The following is a 20949-nucleotide window of genomic DNA, read 5'->3' as shown; positions in this document are numbered from 1 at the left end:
TGACAAGCATAGAAAAAATGCAATAAAAGTGGGAGAAGAAGTGACTGGGCGTTTCACACTTTATCTTCTAGGATATGATGTTGTTCAAAGCTGTGGAAAACATGGGATTTAAGACATAGGTGCACATGGCCATTTTAAATCAGTGTTAAATGTAACGTTTTGTTTTAAATGGTGCAAACAGTTGTGTACATAGGCTGGATGGAGCCCGAATAATCTCAACAGTACATTTCAAAATCTGGATCATGATTGTGTGTTAAAATGATTGTGATATATTTCTTATTAGGACAAATTGCCTATTAACATTTTATCAAAAGATGTGTTAATTTGTGAGCTTTAGAGGGGTTACAAGATGAGTATTATTACTTTTGGGCTGACTCATGCATGCCGGTTTGTTGGTTTGTTCTTTTCAAAAGGCCACACTACTGTTATTTAGAATTTTAGCACCTAGGCCGGTCTGCGCTGTCTATAAAATTATTTTCTTAAATAGATGTCTGAAGTCTGGAAAATGGAATCAGCTCAGTCAGCACATTAATAACAATGTTGTGATCTTAATGTCTTAAAGGGGACATAGCATGCCCATTTTACCACAAGTTGATATGGTTCCTTGGGATCTTAATGAAATGTCTGTAACATACTTTGGTCAAAATACCACAAGGATCATTTAAAACAGCACGCTTTTTACCCTGTATAAAACAGCCCTCCACAGAGTGAACTGTTTTGAGTGCCTGTTCCTTTAAATGCTAATGAGCCAGCTCCCCCCTCCCCCCATGATTTTAAACGATATAAATTACATATTTTATATGATATAAATTATCAAATATGCATCCCATACTTTGTATTCCCCTTCTGTTGTCCTGGAGTTTTAATTTTCCCAATCACATAATTAAATGTCCCCCTCTGCCCATCCACTACAAGCACACAAGCAGACAGACAGAGAGAGAAAGAGAGGGGTGGGGGGGGGGGGGCTATGAAGACCATCATTTACCCCCGAACCCCGACATTCAACGGGTACAACAACAAGCGGAGAAAGCAGAATCGCGGGCTGACCTTATATATACAGTCTATGGGGCTGACCAGCGCGGAGAAATGCATGTCCCGTGTGAACAGCCAGGCGGCTGCGCGCTTGAGAACGGCGCTGTGCTGCCTCGCAGCGGCGCTTCCGCGTCCGGTGTTAACCCGGCATAACGAGTGGGGGGGCTCTGTTTGTGCCAGTGTTACAGTAGTGCTGAACACTGCGGAGGTCTTCCACACTGCTGGCTGTGTGGCGCTGACACAAATTCCAGCTCACGCATGGGAGAGCGAGCGGTCGCGCCCGAGCAGCTGCTGCAGCCTCCCAGTCCCAACGATCCAGACAAATGCCACATGTGAGTGAATCGCGGGCTGACCAGCGGAGAAATGCTCGTCCCGTGTGAACAGCCAGGCGGCTGCGCGCTTGGGAACGGCGCTGCGCTGCCTCGCAGCCTCGCTGCCTCCGGTGTAAACCCGGCATAACGAGTGTGGGGGGACGGGGGGATGGGGACGGGGGGGATGAGGGGATGAGGGGACGGGGGGGTGGGCCAAGGCCATGTAGGGAGACTTCCAGTACCTTGTTACGACACAAAACCCAGGAAGCTCAATCGAGTCACTCAAGCATGACGTTTCTGACTTAGAGGAACCATAACAAAACGCGCCAGTGTTTTTTTCCCAGAGTTTTTGGGTTGGTAGACATGCCAGATACCCACATTAACCTGTAGAAGCACTAACAAAGTGGAATTTGCATGCTATGTCCCCTTTAAGAGAAAATCCACTTGAAGAGCATTTCCAGGATAAAGGACAACTGTAATTACATGTAATTGAGTGTCAGCAGTGAAACTATGCAATATGTAATAAGAACCTCTAGTTAAAATCTCTTAATATAAAGGAAGCACTCATTGATTGTCAGTGTACATCAGACATCATTAGTGGACAGCTCTTAACTCAGGTGTGAAAAGTTTTATAATGAACCGAAGGTATTTTTGAATTTCTACTTTTTTCTCCATTTCAAATATGTAAAATCTTGCTTTGGTGAGATATATATTAAATAGCTCAGCCCCCTCCTGGCCTCTCTCTGGCTCTCTCTCGCCCTTGGTCTTTCTCTTGCTCTCTCATGCTCTCTCACACCAACACATTGACAATATAATCATCTATACCAGGGGTGTCATTTAAATTTTTATAACATCCCTCGAGGGCCCAGAGACTCTGACACGGTACAAACTGACTGCTGCTTCTGCTCTGATCATAAAGCAGTGACGCTAATAATCTATCATTGGCGGTCCACAGTGGAAACCCTATATCCACACTTTTTGTGGCCACTGTTCGACATTTACCGCCTCGTTCACGTGTGTGAGTGAAATGGGGCGGTGTCTCACCCAAGACTCAGAGGAGATGAGAGACAGAGCAGCTAAATGCAGATGCACCGGTGAGACCAAGGACTTTTTCAAGGCACTACACGTGTGTGTGTGTGTGTGTGTGTGTGTGTGTGTGTGTGTGTGTGTGTGTGTGTGTGTGTGTGTGTGTGTGTGTGTGTGTGTGTGTGTGTGTGTGTGTGTGTGTGTGTGTGTGTGTGTGTGTGTGTGTGTGTGTGTGTGTGTGTGTGTGTGTGTGTGTGTGTGTGTGTGTGGCCCGAATGCCAAACGTTCCCCAACCCTGATCTATATATTTGGATTGGTTTAAAACATCATCAGAGAGTGGGACACTGGAGACACGTGTCTTGAAATGTGGACACATGATCTAGGCCTATAGCAACATAACTAAGAGCTGGTCCAAGACAGACCTGAACCAGCTCTATCTACAATGTTCCTGCTGCTCCTTAAAAAGTACTAAAGTCTTAAATCAACAGCTGCTACTATTGGTATTACCTCTTCAAATGACATGACACTAGGAACTCAATATGCTCTTGTCCAAAGTGACTGATACCTGGAACTACAACTCTATCAGTCAACCCTCTCTTCACATTACATAAACTATCCTCCTTATATTCTGGGAAGACATCTGCTATTTTTGGAGTAGAATATGTTTTATTAAATTCCTTTTCTCAAGCTAAGCTATCAGGTGACATGTTCTGTATATTAGTTCTTATTTGGAGGACACAGGTCCTGCTGATACTCTTTAAGACATAAGTCTGTGTCTGTAATAATCTACAGTACTGGGAAGAAGATTATTTCACATTGCACCCTGGAGAGGAGACAAGAGTTGAGGATTGGGGAAAGGAGGAGCTTTAGTTTCCACTAGTTAAAATTTTCCCCTGTGATGATTTGTTGGTAAATTTGTAGCTGTCCAATGCTGGTAGACTGAAACATAACTCAAGTCATTCATTAAGTGAAAAGAAATGTTGATCCCTCAGGGTTCTGTCCTGGGTCCTCTCCTGTTCTCTCTGTACGCCAACTCTCACGGCTCTGTCATTCACTCACATGGCTTTTCCTACCACAGCTACCCCAGTAGTGAGGGGACAAGGTTCTGACACAGAGATCTAGAGATCGCTGTGCTTGCCCCGTCAATTTCACCGTGTCTGTCAGGCTTATCTCTTTTCCTCTTTCTCTCTCCATCTTTTCTGAGTAAAAACATCTCAGGGACGTCTTGGAATTGCCAACATCCATAATAAATTACAGACTTATTAAACAGAGAAACACCATTAACCCTATTAGTTGGATGGCCATCTGGTTCTTTGGTGGGTGTTTCAATTTCATTTTTGGAGCGCTGTGATGTCCGTCAACATCTCACTCAGATTCTGCCAGACTGTTTTCCACTGTGCTCTTGGAAGGCACCTGAGGTTCTTGAATCTGGTATCTAGAGCTGTTGGTGCCTTTAGCCATGGCAGGTTTGTGGCATATTACTCAGAGGTCCTCTGAGTGGAGTATTGAAGCGCACTGTATAGGCAGAGTTAACATCAAACAAGTCCAGTACTTGGAGTAGTGAGACTGACCCGCTACAGTTTAAACGTTGATTTGTTTGAAATGAGACCACAATATCCACACTGATCACCACATAATGGTCGATGCTTTTCTTAAATGAGTAAATTTCTTCATAGCTGCGCATTCATCAGCCCGTCCCCCTCTCTCTGTCTCTAGCGCTGACACAAATGCACTCACTCACAAACACACACCGACACACACCCACACAGTGTTATTGGACACATGTGTAATGTGAGACTGTGTAAAAACAACAGAATTAGTACACTTAGTCAATGTATGTAGAGCGGGCTCGATTCAGTTTGCAGGGGGCAGCATGAATGATGGAGACACAGAGAGGAGCAGTAAATAACTGACAGAGCTGGTAAAAACTGTAAATCTAACTTTTTTTACAGTCCAAACATGTATGAAAAGACCCAAATTGAACACTGTAAGAGGACTACCTGATCACTATAACTGAATTATTTAAATAGCATCTGTATAGGAACTATTCTGTTCCAAGCTTTTTGATCCATATAAACGGTTGATTAAATATCTCTGATCACTATATCCGGTTTCCACTGTATTAGTCTGCCTTACCTGCACTGCATCAGCCACGGTCACAGTCATCGAAGATGGGGATCTCATCAGCAGTGATTGTTAGTGCCATATGTGTGTTTAGTTGTAACAAGCAGGAGGCCCTCTCTTAATGTAACCTGCGATATATAATTTTAGCTTTGCTGAAACATCACCACTGCATCATCCTGACGTTTTCCGATCCAGCAGAAAGTGTCTTCCTGGTCACATAAAGCTGTGACTCGTACATCAGCAGGATGACACATCACCCAGTGGCAAGAATCTGCACACTCAGAGAAATCTAAATAGCATAGGCAGGCTGGTAGTGGTGGGGGGAGGGGTGTCGCAGAATACCAGCAGTTGAACAACTCACAGTAAAAAAGACCATCAGCCAATTCAGAATGTCCTTTCTTTCAGTCCTGATTTTGATGTACATATAAAGTTCTACTGTATTTTGCGTTATGTGAGTTTGCTAATGATGGTGAAAGTCTATAACAATGGTGCTCGGTAGACTTAACTTTAATCCAGTTTGGAGTTTTAGCCAAAATATTTTTCTAAAGCTTTGAGATGACTTTTCCATTTGTTTAAGCGGAATGAAGGGTGGGGGGTGGGTGTAGAATGAATTTGATGCAATTCATCATGTTGTCAAGACTGTTATGAGTCAAACGGAAAACATTTGTGAGATGTGAGTGGAGAGGGAATTTCTTTGGAAAAATATGTCTGACCACAAGTAGGGATGGAAACTACACAGAAGGTGGCAGAGTTGCAGAATGTCCCCTCCAGGGCTTTTCATAAGATTTAAACTTCAAAGTGGAAGTAACTTGCACTGATGTTGCTGAGTTTACTTTACATTATTACATTAGATGTTAGCACTCGGAGTCAAAAGTTAAATATAACTTCCTTTGAAGGACAAGGCTTTCATCGTCATACTATGATCAATGTATTGATCAGTATTGGCTCTGTTCTATTGAATACTGATGCTCCCCATTTTGTGTGGATTTTAACTGAATGGTGAAAAAATTGTGCTCTGAAGTATTGGCAATAAAACCTGATTCTTGTCTGTTGATGTTTTGAATAGCTATATTTTAATCATTAGATCTAGCAGGGCAGTGATAAGGTTAACACTTGTATCTAAGGCTGTAGGCTTGATTTTATGAAGATGGGGGAAAAACATTATTTCTGGTTAGCCTTATGTTAGTGTATTATGTTGTGTTTGCTGTTAAACCTAGAAGCAAATAATAATAATATCCATTTCATCTCTGTGTGTCCAGTAGAGAGCTAGATCAGGGGTATGTGTAGCCTAGCTTAACACATGCAGGTGGGGTATTAACACGTGCAGACTGGAGGTACTAGAGATGGAAACACTGACCCACTGGTTAGTGGACGACTTACTCGACCTTCACCCATGTTAATGAAAACCCTGAGGAATAAACTAAGGAAACTGTTACCATTCTGTTGTTCATTCTTTGATGGGGTCTATAGATGGGACAGAAGGACCTGTGTAAAAAGTGTTGATTGGGGATGGGCCCAACTGCGATTTCCCAACAGAACCATGAAAATGCACAACCCTATCAATCTGACCTAATGTGAACACAGAGTTGTAGTTGCACCTGGCGACAGTACTCTTGACATACTGCTTACAGTCATAGCAAAAAACTGTTGGTGAAAAAAAGCTCCATTGTGTTGAATTCAGCTGCTTCAAAAACCACAATGTCCCATTGTGTGATGACTACAAAGAAGCAAATTTCCCAGAGGTTCTGACTGTTCTTTTAAAGCTTAGTCTGCACACTATATGTAACCCCTTTTCCATCAAGGTTGCCCATATGTCAGTGTGTTAGTGACATATCAAATCCTCATGCTGTTCTTTCGATGTTATCACCATGTTGTCCAGGTTAATGCTTTTCAAATGTGCCTGTGGTCCTGTTTGCGTACTTTGGAGACAGCCAATATCCATGTCTGTGCTCCTCCCCCCTCTGCTCTCTGAAATAATTCTCCTCACAATAGACCTTACGTGTCTTGTTGACAGCATGTGCGTGTTGAAGCTCAATTGCACAGATTTATGCTGTGTACATCTGCAGGTTATTAGTGTGACTTCCCTGCATCAAACACAGCTGCAGGGTTGATATTATTGTTTCTGTTCCCCTGGCTGGAGTTCCTGTATACGGAGGACCTCCTTCTTACCAGATCCAACTGAAGAAGTCGTCTCACAAAGTATCCTGGAGGCAGTGTATATATACATGTTCATTTTTAAGAGCAACAATCTCAGAGGTTTTTGAGCTGGCTCGGCAGTGTCTGAAGTTTGTCTTTATGAGGTCATTTACATCCAGGGTGGGGTGGCTGTGGCTGAGGGGTAGAGCGGTCGTCCTCCAACCTGAAGGTCGGCAGTTCGATCCCCAGTCTTCCCCATCTGCATGCCGAAGTGTCCTTGGGCAAGATGCTGAACCCTGAATTGCCCCTCATAGAACAACAAAGTGCTGCTAATAGATGCACTGTATGAATGTGTGTGTGAATGTAAAACTGTACTGTAAAGAGCTTTGAGTGGTCATCAAGACTAGAAAAGCGCTATATAAATACAAAACCATTTACCATTTTACTGAAACTCAGCAGTATTGATTGAAATGTGTCTGTAGCGTTCAGGACGGAAGCTACTAAGCACCTAAAGCAGATAATGCTCTATTTCATATCATTCCAGTTGTTACCATGAAACTCTCCTTAGCTTTGTTTTGCTTGGTGGATTTATCAGATTATTTTTACCTTAGCAGTTGCCTGCTGCTGGAAAGGAGTTGAGTCCTGTGGTCAAACAGTGATCCAGAATATGCTGAAAGGCTGTGTTAGATGTTAAATCTGGATAAGTTCATCACAACGAGCAACCCTCTCACATTACTTCCATGACATCCATTATTAATATAAAAAGACAAGTTTGGCTTAAGGTGACATTTTATTTTTTAAACATTTTTTGTATGACTTGGCAGCTACAGGATAGCTGAGCATGAAGTCATATGACCTGACTTAAAATAGTAGCTACAAACTAAGCTGTCCCTTTACTTTTATGTTTTTGACGTTTGGATTTTTTAGTTCAATGAAACCATATTAGGTATTAGGAAAAATATGGCTTTGCCATCTGTACCAACTTGAGTATTGTTTTGCACTAGTTATGTTGAATGTTAAGATACACATGAAAAAGATTTTTCTTTCCAGGTATGTTTCTTTGTAAGTCACAAATTGTCATTCTTTATTTATTATACCTTATCTGTATTTCAGTTTCTATTTTTCTTCTACTCCTCTAAATTACTCAAATTCAAGGTATTATATCTCTGTCTCCCCTCCATGTTGTATTGTATAAGACATCTGGTAGCCTATCGCAATATATCAATATTTTTAGGCTATATCGCGATACACGATATATATCGATATTTTGAAGTCTCCTCTCAATCACTGTATAAATGTTAAATTCATAAAAGTCCACAGGAAATGCCTAAGCTAGCAGACATTAGCATTTCCGACGTTCCCTGAATGCACCTTGTCGCAAGATATCAGCTGACATTTAGGCTTAAAACACGGTGTAAATGACCTCATTTCGAGTCGAATATAAACGTCGGGGGCATGTCTTCTGATCATTGAGCAGCTGTGGATCATAGAGAAAACTCTGTGTTTTCACTATTTGTTTCCACTGTTCTTCAACAAAGTCACCGACCGGCTGCTACACGTGAACGTGAAGTGAGTGAGTGGGGGCGGAGCCCCGGGGCCTGTTTGTGTGTGTGTCCGTGCTGGAGTGAACGTCGCTTACGTTCACTTTCATCATTTATAAACTTAGGTTCAGCGTTCACAAAGAATATGATAATAACCGAGTCTCTTCCCTTCCTCTCCTGATTAAAAAAATATGCATGTGCTCAGGAGAGTTTTCTGGATGGATTGGGGGGGTTAGTACTCTGTTGCCTTGAGTTTTCTCCCAGCTCCATCCAGATATTTACCTTCTATCTCATCTCTTCTTCAGCCCTGATTTCACCACACAATATGCAGTGTGGATCTAGTTGCTCAATAGAGAAATCCATTGGAAGCAGTTTGTTGAACAGAGTGTTACGTATATTGGGGAGTTTGACCTGGGCAGACCAGCCTTATCTCAGTGGTGCTTTGTTGTTTGTGTATTGTGAAGATACTGTGAAGACTCAGCTGGATTGAATTGAATCCATCTAAATGGTGTCAGCCCTTTTGTCAAAGCAGTAGGAGTGGACACATATGTTCCCATAGACCTTTGTCTTTATATTAATTTAATACAAAACGGTTCCAACAATTTGGTTATGGACATGTAACGTTGGAGAAGCAGCCAGAATGTTGGCAGAAAATGTGTTTGTTCACTCTACTTGTTCAGCTACCCAGAAGGCAGCATAAAAGCTATTTATGGCTGTCTTTCGTTGGTACCATTTCAAATTGCAATTTTAAAAAGATAATGTTTGTTTAGTCCTAGCCATGGACGAGGGCTGAGTTTGGTTTAGATTATTTTCAAATGGCATTCATTCATTCAGGAATGTTCTCTTTTTGTTGTTTGACTGTGCAAATAGTCTGTCCATGGGGGGCTTTTTTGCAAGTAAATATGTGATGCTCTGTGGTAAGAGGAAGAGTTACACACAGCCAACATTATTGTGGTGAGCTAACAGTCTCTGATCTTGCTTTGGGTTTAGGTCTCAAATTTGCCAGTACCATTAAAGTTCAGTGGGGTTGTGGTTACAGGTGGCAAGTTTACAAAACATGTAACTGGAGCTAATTGGAGAAAATCTTGCACGTAACATCCTTATGTATCTTTTCAACCAATGCTGCTCTCTGTCCAGGCTTCATGTCTTTCTGTTGGTAGAGGTTGTTCTGTGCGTGCTGTAAATTAGTCGTGTCAGGGCTGGCTCTTGGAACCGCAATCAATAGCTTTTAAGTGGCTTTGCAGTTGTTCTGATCCCTGGTGAGAAATGGATATTGGGATCAATAACTTCTCAGTTTCTCCACAGTAACAATGATAATATGAGTAAGTGGTGAGGTTACAAACAAATGTGCGTAAAGTTCCTTGTGTATTCACGTCTGTGGCTGGACCTTTTCCTTTATATTGATACAAGGACAGTTAATGATGTGGAAGCTAATCATATCCTATTGATTCCAGGCCTTCATCAATGCCTTGCCACCATTTGGCTCTGAAACCTCAAGAGAGATTAGTATTCATGAAAGCTTTGGTTGGATGAGGATAAAAATAAGATTGTGCTTTGTTCAAGAGAACTTCGAAATTGAATGTCTCTTGATGGATGCATCTTGCTCTTTTTGCTAAAATTAACACTAAAACTGAGTTAATGTTTGTGATCCATGAAGAATCTTGGCGCATGCAGACAGATGTATAGTAAAGGTTAATCTTAAATTTGAGGTGGTTCCCTTTAGAGAGGGTGGAAGTTGCCAAGTGTGCAGCTGGAACTTTTTCTCCTGCCAACTGTAACTCAACAGGGGCTTAGTCACAGGGAGCCCAAGCCATTATACTGAAGCTGAAACTCTGCAGGGTTTAGTTTGGCACTTGCACACAGGACTGACCTGCTGCGTGTACCAGCAGGCACCTTGGCTGACCTGACTATGCTGGTCCCTCCCTAACTCAACTTTGCCTGGCTCTGCTTGGACATGTTGAGGCAGCCTCACAGGGTTTCTGCTCACCTAGTCTTCCTGTGACGACAGTCCAACCCGTTCAGTGACTCGTTCCAACATGTCTGTCTCAGTCTTATATAAAAAAGGTCAGAATAGACTAACAAACAAAGCATTAAACAGACATAACCTCCTTGAGGAAATAATTTGTAATTATATTATATATTATATATTTATAATATATAATAATTTATAAATACTGTTGCAATGATGTGTATTATTTGATTGGTAGAGGAACTGATAAAGTGACAACATCTTTGATAATGGATCCATCACTTGCTTTGCAAAAAGGATATGCTGCTGTAATTATTAATAGATGAAAAATAATAAAATAAAATGAACACAAGGACAGTGTGCTTTGTTTTAGACTACATCTTAATCTTAATTATTGGATAAAGTCTGATCTTTGATCATAACAGTTTGAGTTGAGTCAACTCAATCACCCTTACAACCAACATCTTCAGGAACTTAACTTGAATGAATAACAGTCAACACAGCATACTACTACAAGAAATCATGATTTAAAAATATTGCATTAAAATACAAAAAACAACATAAATATATAATATTATTTATATAGACAAATGGCCTGAACATATTCAAATATGCAAATTATAGAGAACAATAGGGTGAATACAAAGTGCTCCTAAAAAAGAGACTTTCTCTGAGACGAGACCTACTGGCTGACAATCATGTCCAATGATGATCAGTTTATTGGTACTTTGAAGGGAGACATGGCGGAGTGACCAATAAGTTTATGAAGAAATCTTTATTTCTTTTATGCATTTGTTCCATTGTCAGGGAAACTCCTGACCCACTCTGTGATAGAGGACGTTAGCACTATTTCTACTGCACAAAACTATCGTTTAACAATTAGAAGAGACTATATGGTTAATTCAAAAGCAAAAGCTATGAAATACAGCTTTATTTCCAAAGTCAAGAATTAACTTCCCTGCTATATGAATAATAGTGGTTTTTCTTTGTTTTAAAATATGGAGAATACTGTCGGGATGCACGATATGGATTTTCTGGCCGATACCTACATGCTTCACATGGCTGATACCGATAATAGTTTCATGTTTCTTAAAAAGTTTATAGCCTGTAGTTTCTGCACACCTAAGGGAAAAATTGCTAAATATAGTAAGCAAAAATGTATGAATTAATATTCCATTGTTAACACAACAAAAACAGTTCTGACTCAGTTCTGAGTGTACGTTTAGTTTTTTAGTGAAGTACATCAGAAAACTGAAACAACTTTAGGTGGAGGAGGAAAATTTCTCCTTCAAAAGAATTCACATAAATATTTTGACATCTCAAATAAGACATGTATTAAAATAGTAATTCCGATAAAATAATGTGCATTCAAAAATAAAGGCTATTATAAAACTGAAAGCCTGATTAAAAACTGACAAAAGCACATGGAATATTATGCTCAATAAAGAATAGGAAAAAGATTGAGGATAGCTTATGTACTTGAGAGTGCAAGAGAGTAAGGAAGGTTTCTCTATACTTTGGCCTTCATGTAACATAAATCTTATCAAATGTTTTGCATAAAAATACTGAATAAATTAAATGCACTGACAATCTCTGAACAGAACTGTCATTTATCAAACACAATTAGTTTAAGCAAAATATAAAGTGCATCTTTCATTAATAAATGAAGGCTCTTATAGAACTGACAGGCTTGCTGTATGCGAGTGCATGCAACAATGATTCTGTCATTAATTGCTTTAGCCTGTGGAATGTAGGCCTTTTTTTGCCCCCTCACTAACGCTGGCTGCAAGCGCCTCGTATTCTCGCCATACATCGTTGTCACGATGACGGACTCTAAGGTGACTTATAAGATTGGTAGTGTTAAAATTTGCAAATGTTTTTCCACATTTTTTGCACATTTGTTGCAAATTGCAATCCCAAAGTCACTCTCAGAAAGTGTGAAAAGCATCCACACCCGCGACGCAGTTTACAGTTCCGACGTAAACGCATCACACTGGTATGACATGCACGGATGTATGACATCATGAGCACGACCAGGCACTCTGTGTTTATTGAATGTTTTATCTTGTATACTGTACTTTAAAGCTCAGCATGTAAAAGTGTGATAAATTCAAAAGTACAGATGGACCAGAAGAACTGACTTGTTATAATTATTATTATTAGAAACCCGTTCATTATTTAGAGGAAGAGTCTAATGAGCAGTAGAGTGCAGCTTGGAGTTGCTTCATCTAAATTTAAGAGGTCAGCTGGCTGTCTATGCTCCGGAAGGATGACGGTAAAGAGGTACACAGCCATTGAGTCAGCTGACTCACCACCAAGGCATGTGTTAGTAATCAGAGGACCCTTTTGTCAGACTGACCATATTTAAATCTTTCACCAGATGAATACTCTGCCTTTCATAACCATTTTAAAAGATCCCTCTGAGCTTACAGAGCTTGAGGTCAGAGGATTGCTTCAGGTTACTACAGTTTCCCAATCATGCAGACATGACACTGGGCCTTTCCCAGAGGGACACCTCCATCTGTTTTCTCTACAGTTCGATCTGTCGCTTGCGAAGGCCACAAACCCAGCCTCATCTTTATGTTTTTTAATCATACATCACTTGAATGATCAACATGTGACCTAGTGTGTAACCAGAGGTCATTGTGCTCCTCTTCTCCTGTGTGTGTACGTTGCATTTGTATCTGAGGAGAAGGTGTGGATAGGCTCGGAGCAGTGTGGCCTGGATCCCCTGCAAAGTGGGGAAATCAGAAACATGCGTTTGCCTGGCTGTCTCTGCTGCTGGAAATCATTTCCGATTACACTCAGTGTCTGGCCCTGTTTCAATATCAGCTAAACACGCAAGCATGCATGAAGGCACATGGGGTGGTTAAAAAACAAGTTATTTGTTTTGGGGAAGTTTTAATCACTGGCGCCCAGAAAGAGAGCACAGGACTTTAGACCACTCCTCCATCTCCATGGAGCTCCAACACAGGCTCACATTAAATATTTCCATTGATTACATCACTCTCGTACTACTCTCTGTCTATTAGCTCTATTGTTGATGAAAATAATATAAATGAAACATTCATATCAAGACTGTCTGAATGTTTGACTTTAAAATGAGATAATAGAACCTTTTCAGCTGATCTTTGACCCTGTGTTTTACCTAGGTCACTGGTCACCAAACTTTTCGAGCCCAAGATCACTTTTTAATTCCAAACTCTTGCAAATAAAGAGCGGTAAAAACCTTTATTAACAAAAGAATGGATTCCGTCAACAGAAACACTGGAGTGCTTTTATTTTGAAATGGATACAAAGTGTGTTGCAACCATTTATGTTTGTGACATAAATTCATCAGATAAACATTAAAACTCAGGTGAAAGATCATTTTCTCTGTTTATTCTGCAGTGAAACACAATGTTTATCTGACTATGTCACAAACATATTTACAACACTTCCCGAACCCGTTTCAAAGTAAAAGCACTCCAGCTTTTCACTTTCTGAATCCATTCATTTGTTCTAAGGGGGCTGTGATTGTTATCGCAAGACCGGAAGATGCACGTCTTCATACAGTAGAGTCCTGACATTTAGTTAAGTACATAATTCGACGTGTATTAAAGGAAATACAGTAGATAAACCAGCAGCTCCGCCGCCAGTAGCGGACACACAGCTGATCTGCGGCGCAACTGCAGCTTGTGAGTCCAGTTCGGGGATCGACGGTGAACGTTTTAGTGATCGACCACTGTCCTAGATCATCTGTTTGCCTGTGATAGGCTTTGTTTTATTAAGTGGAGCAAGTTAGTGGTGACACAGAGGGCAAGTCAAAGCAGCACAAAGACAAAGTCTTTGTTTTTTAGTTGTCTTCTGCTGCTTTCTTTTTTCATATAGACCTCATTAAGATGAGTGAAGTGTTGAGGCAGAAGACAGATACATCTATGTTGCACTCAAAATATCCATGGACTTGTGCAGCCTATGAACCTATGAAGAGCCACTTCAGTACCCTAGCACTGAGTAAGGTTTTCCACCTGCTAACCTGAAATACCCTGTGGTACAGGGACAGAGACGTGTTTGTTGGCTCTAAAACTATTTTAAAACATTCATGCCTTTCTTCTGTCTTCTTAAAAGACAAACAGTTCCGACATAAACACTACATACAGTGTTTAAGTGAGAATTGTCTTGGATAAGGCCATTAGTACTTTTCTAGGAGACCCTCCCTTCAAGCTTTTGGACAGAAAATCTTTCCACAGGAAAGGCACAATATGAACACAAAGCAGGATCTTTTCCTGCGCCTGATTCTGTTGCTGAAACTGAAACGTTTTTTCTGCCTGAAGGCGAACATATCCCCTCAGCTTGGCAGCGCTTGCTCACTGCTGTCCCCTACAGTAGTAAATGGTAAATGGTCTGTATTAATTTAGCGCTTTTCTAGTCTTGATGACCACTCAAAGCGCTTTACAGTACAGTTTTTGCCATTCACACAAACATGTATGGGTCCATTGGCATGCAGATGGGGAAGACTGGGATGGAACTGCCGACCTTCTGGTTGGAGGACAACCGGTCTACCTCAGCCACAGCCGCTACTACTACTGTAGTAGTACAGTAGTAACTGTATCCTCCTGTTTCCTGTCTTTATCTGGTAAATTCCTCTGATATTGAGCTTCTGTCCAACATTACACTGCTGTTACTCATTGTCCAGCCTTTCTTCCACATTCCTCTTCTCTGGCTTGCAGCTTATGCTACAGTGTTGTTTTCATTCAAAGCTGGTGGTGAGTTCATGTCCATATACAGTTACAGTCTCTGAAAAAATACTTCCAACACTCACAAACTAAAAGTCTCTGTGTACAGGGGAGCACAGTGCACCCAAGTAACCTCTAGGATATTGACCTCCACTCCCCCTCTCTCTTGATGTGACCTTTTTTAAACACTCAGTCAGCCTCCTGCCAGCAAACTGTCACTGTCTCAGGCTGATCTCATGTCAGCCCCCTGGGGTGAAACTATAGCCCTTTTACACAGTCTGTTCAAGACAGGAATGTGGATCCTTCATTCCGCCCCATCCTTTGTATAACAGGTACAAATATGGCATGCGGATGCCTGTATGCTGGCAGTGGAGATAGACAGAGGGCAGGATCGATGTCTGTGTAAAAGGGAGAGGCGGCATGGCTGACAGCGCCATGATGTATAAAAACAGTGAGTGCGTCCTGAGTCTGAAACGCCACTGTGCTGTTTTGAAATGTCACACTGGAGAGGCTTTGTTTGGTTCAGTGTAAACAAGCTAAGACCAAACAACATATGTCTGTATGAGGCCTGTATTACACTAGGAGCTGTGTGAAGTTCCTTGCATGTGTCCAGCAGTTTCAAGCTTTTCTCTTGCAAATGTTTACCTCACACAACGGAGTGTCACTACAAGTTAAATACATGTCACACTCTGTTGGACTAAAAGCTGTGAATTATGCTGTTTTACATGTATCTAATTTACCAAAGGGTTCCCACGGCTCCTTAAAAACCAATAAATTAAAATCAATGAAACTAAAGGGATAGTTCACTAAAAAATGAAACTTCACTCATTATCTACTCACCACTATGCTGATGGAGAGATGGGTGAAGTATTGAAGAGTCCACAAAACCCTTTTGGAGTCTCAGGGGTAAACTGTGTTGCAGCCAAATCCATACAATTGAAGTGCAGGGTGCTTGTTAGCATCGCTACATCCCCCATCTTTAGGCTTATAACATGGTGGTGAGTAGATAACGAGCGAATTTTCATTTTAGGGTTAACTATCCCTTTAAATTACATTTTTTAAGTTCTTAAAAAGCATTAAATTTGACTTTAAAAATGGTGCAAGAACCCTGTACCAAGTGATTAATAAAAAATAATCTAGTAAATCTTCACCATGGTAATCCAGATGATGATTTCATGCAGATTTAATACATTTGTCGAGTTCTAAACCTGGTCCTTTGTTTTCCCAGGTCTTTAAAGGTGAATTTCAGCTACCAGATTTCCTAAAAGAACAATCGCAACAGGTACAGTAACATTTCTGCCTGTCGCTGAGGTTTTTTTTTTCCTAAATCAGCTTTCTTCAGTGTCTGATTTAAGTAAAACTAGTGTATAGCTCAGTTGAAGATCAAATTACAGATTTCCATCTGCTCAAGGTTCATCCCTTTTTTTTACTTGATTTTCGGGACATCTAATGCAGCCTGTTGTTTTTTGGTCCATGCTTCATCATTTTCTTCATGTTTTTGGTCTTTAGTGGTGATTTGTTTGTTAGTCTCTTTGTGTTGTTGCCTTTTTGTCTCAAGAGCCTGATATTGGTTAAAGAGCATGTCTGCCGTCTTCTGGTAGTTGGATGCATTTACAGTTGTTGTTTTTTTTTTAACACTGTCAATCTCTTTGTTCACGGAATGAGCAAAAAAGACGATTTATATGCTGAAGTCAGTGAGTCAGCTGTCTGGACAGCAGTTTATCTGTCACCCTGAGCACTGGTACTGTAACCTATGCTGTCTGTTTCTCCACACAGATCCAGAAGTCTGCAGAAAGACCCAACCCCAGTTAGAGCTGAAGGAGTGCATCACCTCAACACACAGGTACTACACAGGATTGGAGCTTACCAAACTCCAAACTACTCAGCAAAAACTCTGTGTTGACTGAGATATTAAATCAATAAGTGTTATTGTTAAAAGCAATTTCTCCATGCAATAATAAGTCTTGTTTGTTTAACGGTACACATACTAAGAGTTCAATATAGTGTTCTATATGCTTTCCTGAACACCAATATATTAAATATCTATCAAAATTTATTTCCTGGTTTCCTCCTGCCTAACAATAGAACTTTTGTTTCATTCTTACACAACATTTGCATATGGTGTGTTATTTCAGAAGAAAGTGGACAGCTCCGAGTTCAGGTGAAAACTCACCCAAGACGCATTGAGAAGGCATTTTAGTTTTGGGGCCTCATTTAAAACCGTTGCCTGATTTATAAAAAGGGACATTGCCTTCAGGTGTGCATGCGCACGGTTTTATAAATCTGAATGTTTCTTTACGTATGCCATTTTCGTCTTTTGTGCGCACGTAGACTTTTAGTATGAATCCAACACACTCTTTTATAAATGAGAGCCCCAGATCACTTGGACCGCATGCAGAGCTGGCCTGGGAAGAATGTCGCCACAATGTTTTAGCTGTGTGAAGTTTTGTGTTCTGCTAGTGTCCTTGTCACGACTGGTAGCATTAGGCGGTACCTCCAGCCCAATCAAGTTGCAAAGGTAGTCCAGCTCCTCCAGGATGGCACATCTCCCAGCACAGTCTCAAAAGGATGGAGGAGATACCAGGAGACCGGCTGTGACAGGAGGAAAGCTGGACATGGCTTTAGATGGTTACTAACCCAGCAGCAGGACCGGTATATGCTTCTTTGTGCAAGGAGGATCAGGTGGAGCACTGCCTCCAGAGGGCTAATGGTGTGCATTTCTCTGACCAAACTGTCAGAAACAGACTCCATGAGGGTGTCATGAGGGCTGAACGTTCTCTAGTGGGACCTGTGCTCACAGCCCAGCACTGTGCAGCTCGATTGGCAATCGCCAGAGAACACCAAAATTGGCAGGTTTGCCACTGGCGCTCTGTTCTCTTCACAGATAAGACCAGGTTCAGACTGAGCACACGGCATGGTGAACGTTACGCCGGGTTTACACCGGACGCGGAAGCGCCGCGCAGCGCCAAGAAAAGCCAGGCGCCTCCTTTCCGCCCCCCTGTTACACAATTGTGCTGTTCACATCGGCTGCGATGCGCCGCGCAGCGCCAAGGGCGCCTCGCTCCCTGCACCGATGATTTCGGCGTCAAGTCTATTTTTTCCGCTCGCCACGAGCGTATCGCGCCAGGAAACACACTGAAAAATGATTTAAAACAATATAAATGACATATTTTATATGATATAAATGATCAAATATGCATCCCATACTTTGGATTCCCCTTCTGTTGTCCTGGAGTTTCAATTTCCCAGATTTTTCCACTCACATTATAAATGTCCCCCTCTGCCCATCCACTACAAGCACACAAGCAGACCGACCGAGAGAGAAAGAGAGGGGTGGGGGGGGCTATGAAGACCATCATTTACCCCCGAACCCCTACATTGAACGGGTTACATACAACAACAAGCGGAGAAAGCAGAATCGCGGGCTGACCGGCGCGGAGAAATGTGCGTCCGGTGTGAACAGCCAGGCGGCTGCGCGCTTGAGAATGGCGCTGCTCGGCGCTTCCGCGTCCGGTGTAAACCCGGCGTAATGCTGCCTGTAACATCATCCAGCATGATCGGTTTAGCTGTGGGTCACTGATAGTCTGCGGAGGCATATCCTTGGAGGGTCGCAAAGACCTTCATGTCATAGCCAACGGTACCTTGACTGCTGTTAGGTACCAGGATGAAATCCTCAGAGTGATTGTCAGACCTTACTCTGGTGCAATGGGCTCTGGGTTCCTCCTGGTGCAGGACAATGCATGTGGCCAGAGTGTGTAGGCAGTTCCAGAAATGACTAAGGCATTGATGCCATTGACTGACCCTCATGTTCCCCAGGCCTGAATCCAATTGAGAACGCCTTGGACATTATGTATCAGTGTGTACGTCGCTGTCAAGTACCGCCACAGACTGTCCAGGAGCTCAATGATGCCCTGATCCAGATCTGGGACGAGAGCCCCAAGAACCATCCGCCGTCTGATCAGGAGCATGCCCAGACGATGGATTGCATACAGGCACGTGGTGGCCATACCCACCACTGCGTCGCATTGTGTTGTTTTGATGAAAATTCACACAAGTTGGATCAGCCTGTGATTTCAAATTTTCAATTTGACGTCGGTGTGATTTTGCATCCAGCCCTCAAGGGGTTAATGATGTTGGTTTCCATTGGAACTCCTCACGTTATTTTGTCCTCAATGTACATCAGTGTTCATCATGAATATTTTGTTCATTGAGATCCTATGTGTGATTTAAGTGTACCCTATAACTTTTTTTGAGCAGTGTATATTGACATAATTGTCAGTCTGTGGACCGAGTTGGACATTTGTCTTCTTCTACTTCCTCGTATAAACTACATCAGTGGTTGGTAGCTGGGTCAAACTGCAGGTCAAAATGGTTGCCAGATCATTTTGTTCATTTGATTATTTTTATTTCACCATATTGGACTTGGACTGGCATTTGGGAGTAAACCAGAAGCTGATCTTTGTCTGCAACATTATTCATAGAATCACTTCTGATTGGGAATTTGTTGTCAAAGTAAAAGCATGTTTGTTTTGTTGCTGTTATGCTTTATATCATATATAATATATAGAGCTGAATAACAGTTTTTATTTTGAAGTCGTGAACTTTGGTCTGAAGATTGTGATTGCTTATCAGACTTCTGAAATAGCCGACATGTATGAAAAAAATAACACCAGGTATGATGAACACAAAGTTTTTCTTACTTGACTCTGTGTAACGCGTGTGTGGATGAGGGCATGGAAGAAGACGACTCACAAATTGTTTCCAAGAATTTATTTGCTCCTGCAAAGGACAATATAAAAACACGTGTCCTTCCTAATTTCTTGTCTGCACAACAGCTCCCTTAGCGATGTGGATTGCATTGTGTGTATTACAACACATACAAATACATTAATCAGACATTACAGTCTATTCTTATTTATAATAAGATGTTTCCAAAAACCATGACATATACATGTGCAAAAGCCTGAACAGTGACACCTACTGGTCAGAATAAGATAAGATAAGAAGTCCTTTATTATTCCCACAATGGGGAAGAGTCAAAAGGACATCGGCAAGTAACATGCAATACTTAAGCGTGAGGAATATAGAAAATAGATAGAAATATAGAAACATATGAATGTAATTATTAAACCAGTATATACAGTTTAAAGACAGGATTAAATAAACAAGGTGCATGGAGTAGGGTAACTACACAGAAACATAGAAAACTAAAACATTTGACAAAGAAAGAAAACATACCTGCAAAGGACAATATGAAAACATAAGTGTCCTTCCGGTACTTTCTTCACATCAGCTCCTAAACATATAAAAATACAGAGAAAGAAGTATGTGACTTTGCTTTACTTTCATGGTTATTGTAACTAACATTCTATCCTCATATTTCAGTACGGGAGAACAGACCATGGACGTCATCTCAGCCATCTCACCACCTGTGTTGGGTCTCGCATTTCAAAGGTCACATGACCAAAGTTGGACTTTCTCCTCCACCAATAATCGTCTGCGGAGAACTCTTGGCCTTCAATATTGTACTGTATAAAAATACTACACGTTCTCACAACCACAGAATGTCTGCTGATCGTTAATTTGGTGTCACATCACACACTGATTTTTAGAAGTGATCTCTGGCTATTTAGAAAAAATACTGCAGTGAACTGAAATCACAAGTATTTATGAATGGAAAATTAGCTTTTGGAAGATGCAATACCTATTTTAATGTTTAATGTTTTTTTTCATGCCTTTGTATTGTGCAATGTCATGCTGATCAGATTCAATTATCAACCTTGATAAATAATGCTTTTTTTTTTAAAGCTTGGCTTCTGTCTTTTTTTCTTCAGGAAGAAGGTTAACATTTAACCATATTAAGAACAGTGATGGAAAGTGTAACTCAACATTGAATTTTAATATAAAATTGAAGGTGATTTAGTTTTTCTTCGGTAAACACCAGGGGACTAATTTATTAACCGCACGACACAACTGTTCCATAAGAACATATATAACATATCATAGTGTGTTTTTTAAATTGCTGCGGTTAACAAGTCTATGCTATACATGGTTCTGGTTATAGGTCACGACTGATGAGTAAAGTAATCGTTCCG

At 41.2% G+C, this 20949-nt stretch overlaps 1 protein-coding gene across 5 annotated transcripts in view; it reads left to right on the top strand.

The window, feature by feature from the left end:
* tpst1 (tyrosylprotein sulfotransferase 1) overlaps positions 1-20666 on the top strand; it is a 46075-nt gene extending 25409 nt beyond the window's left edge. For 3 of the 5 annotated variants that reach the window (XM_034603778.1, XM_034603779.1, XM_034603780.1), the window contains 3 exons: positions 16083-16136; positions 16631-16697; positions 20240-20666. In XM_034603778.1, coding sequence (XP_034459669.1) covers positions 16083-16136; positions 16631-16666 — 90 coding nt within the window. In that variant the 3' untranslated portion in view covers positions 16667-16697; positions 20240-20666. Of the gene's footprint in view, positions 1-3161; positions 3412-16082; positions 16137-16630; positions 16698-20239 lie in introns of those variants that run through there. The other 2 variants (XM_034603782.1, XM_034603781.1) reach the window with 2 other exon arrangements.
* Positions 20667-20949: the final 283 nt, after the last annotated feature.

This window comes from Hippoglossus hippoglossus, chromosome 13, assembly GCF_009819705.1.
Source record: "Hippoglossus hippoglossus isolate fHipHip1 chromosome 13, fHipHip1.pri, whole genome shotgun sequence".
NCBI lineage: Eukaryota > Metazoa > Chordata > Actinopteri > Pleuronectiformes > Pleuronectidae > Hippoglossus > Hippoglossus hippoglossus.
The sequence above is the reverse complement of the archived record's forward strand: the minus strand, read 5'-3'. Positions and strand labels throughout refer to the sequence as shown.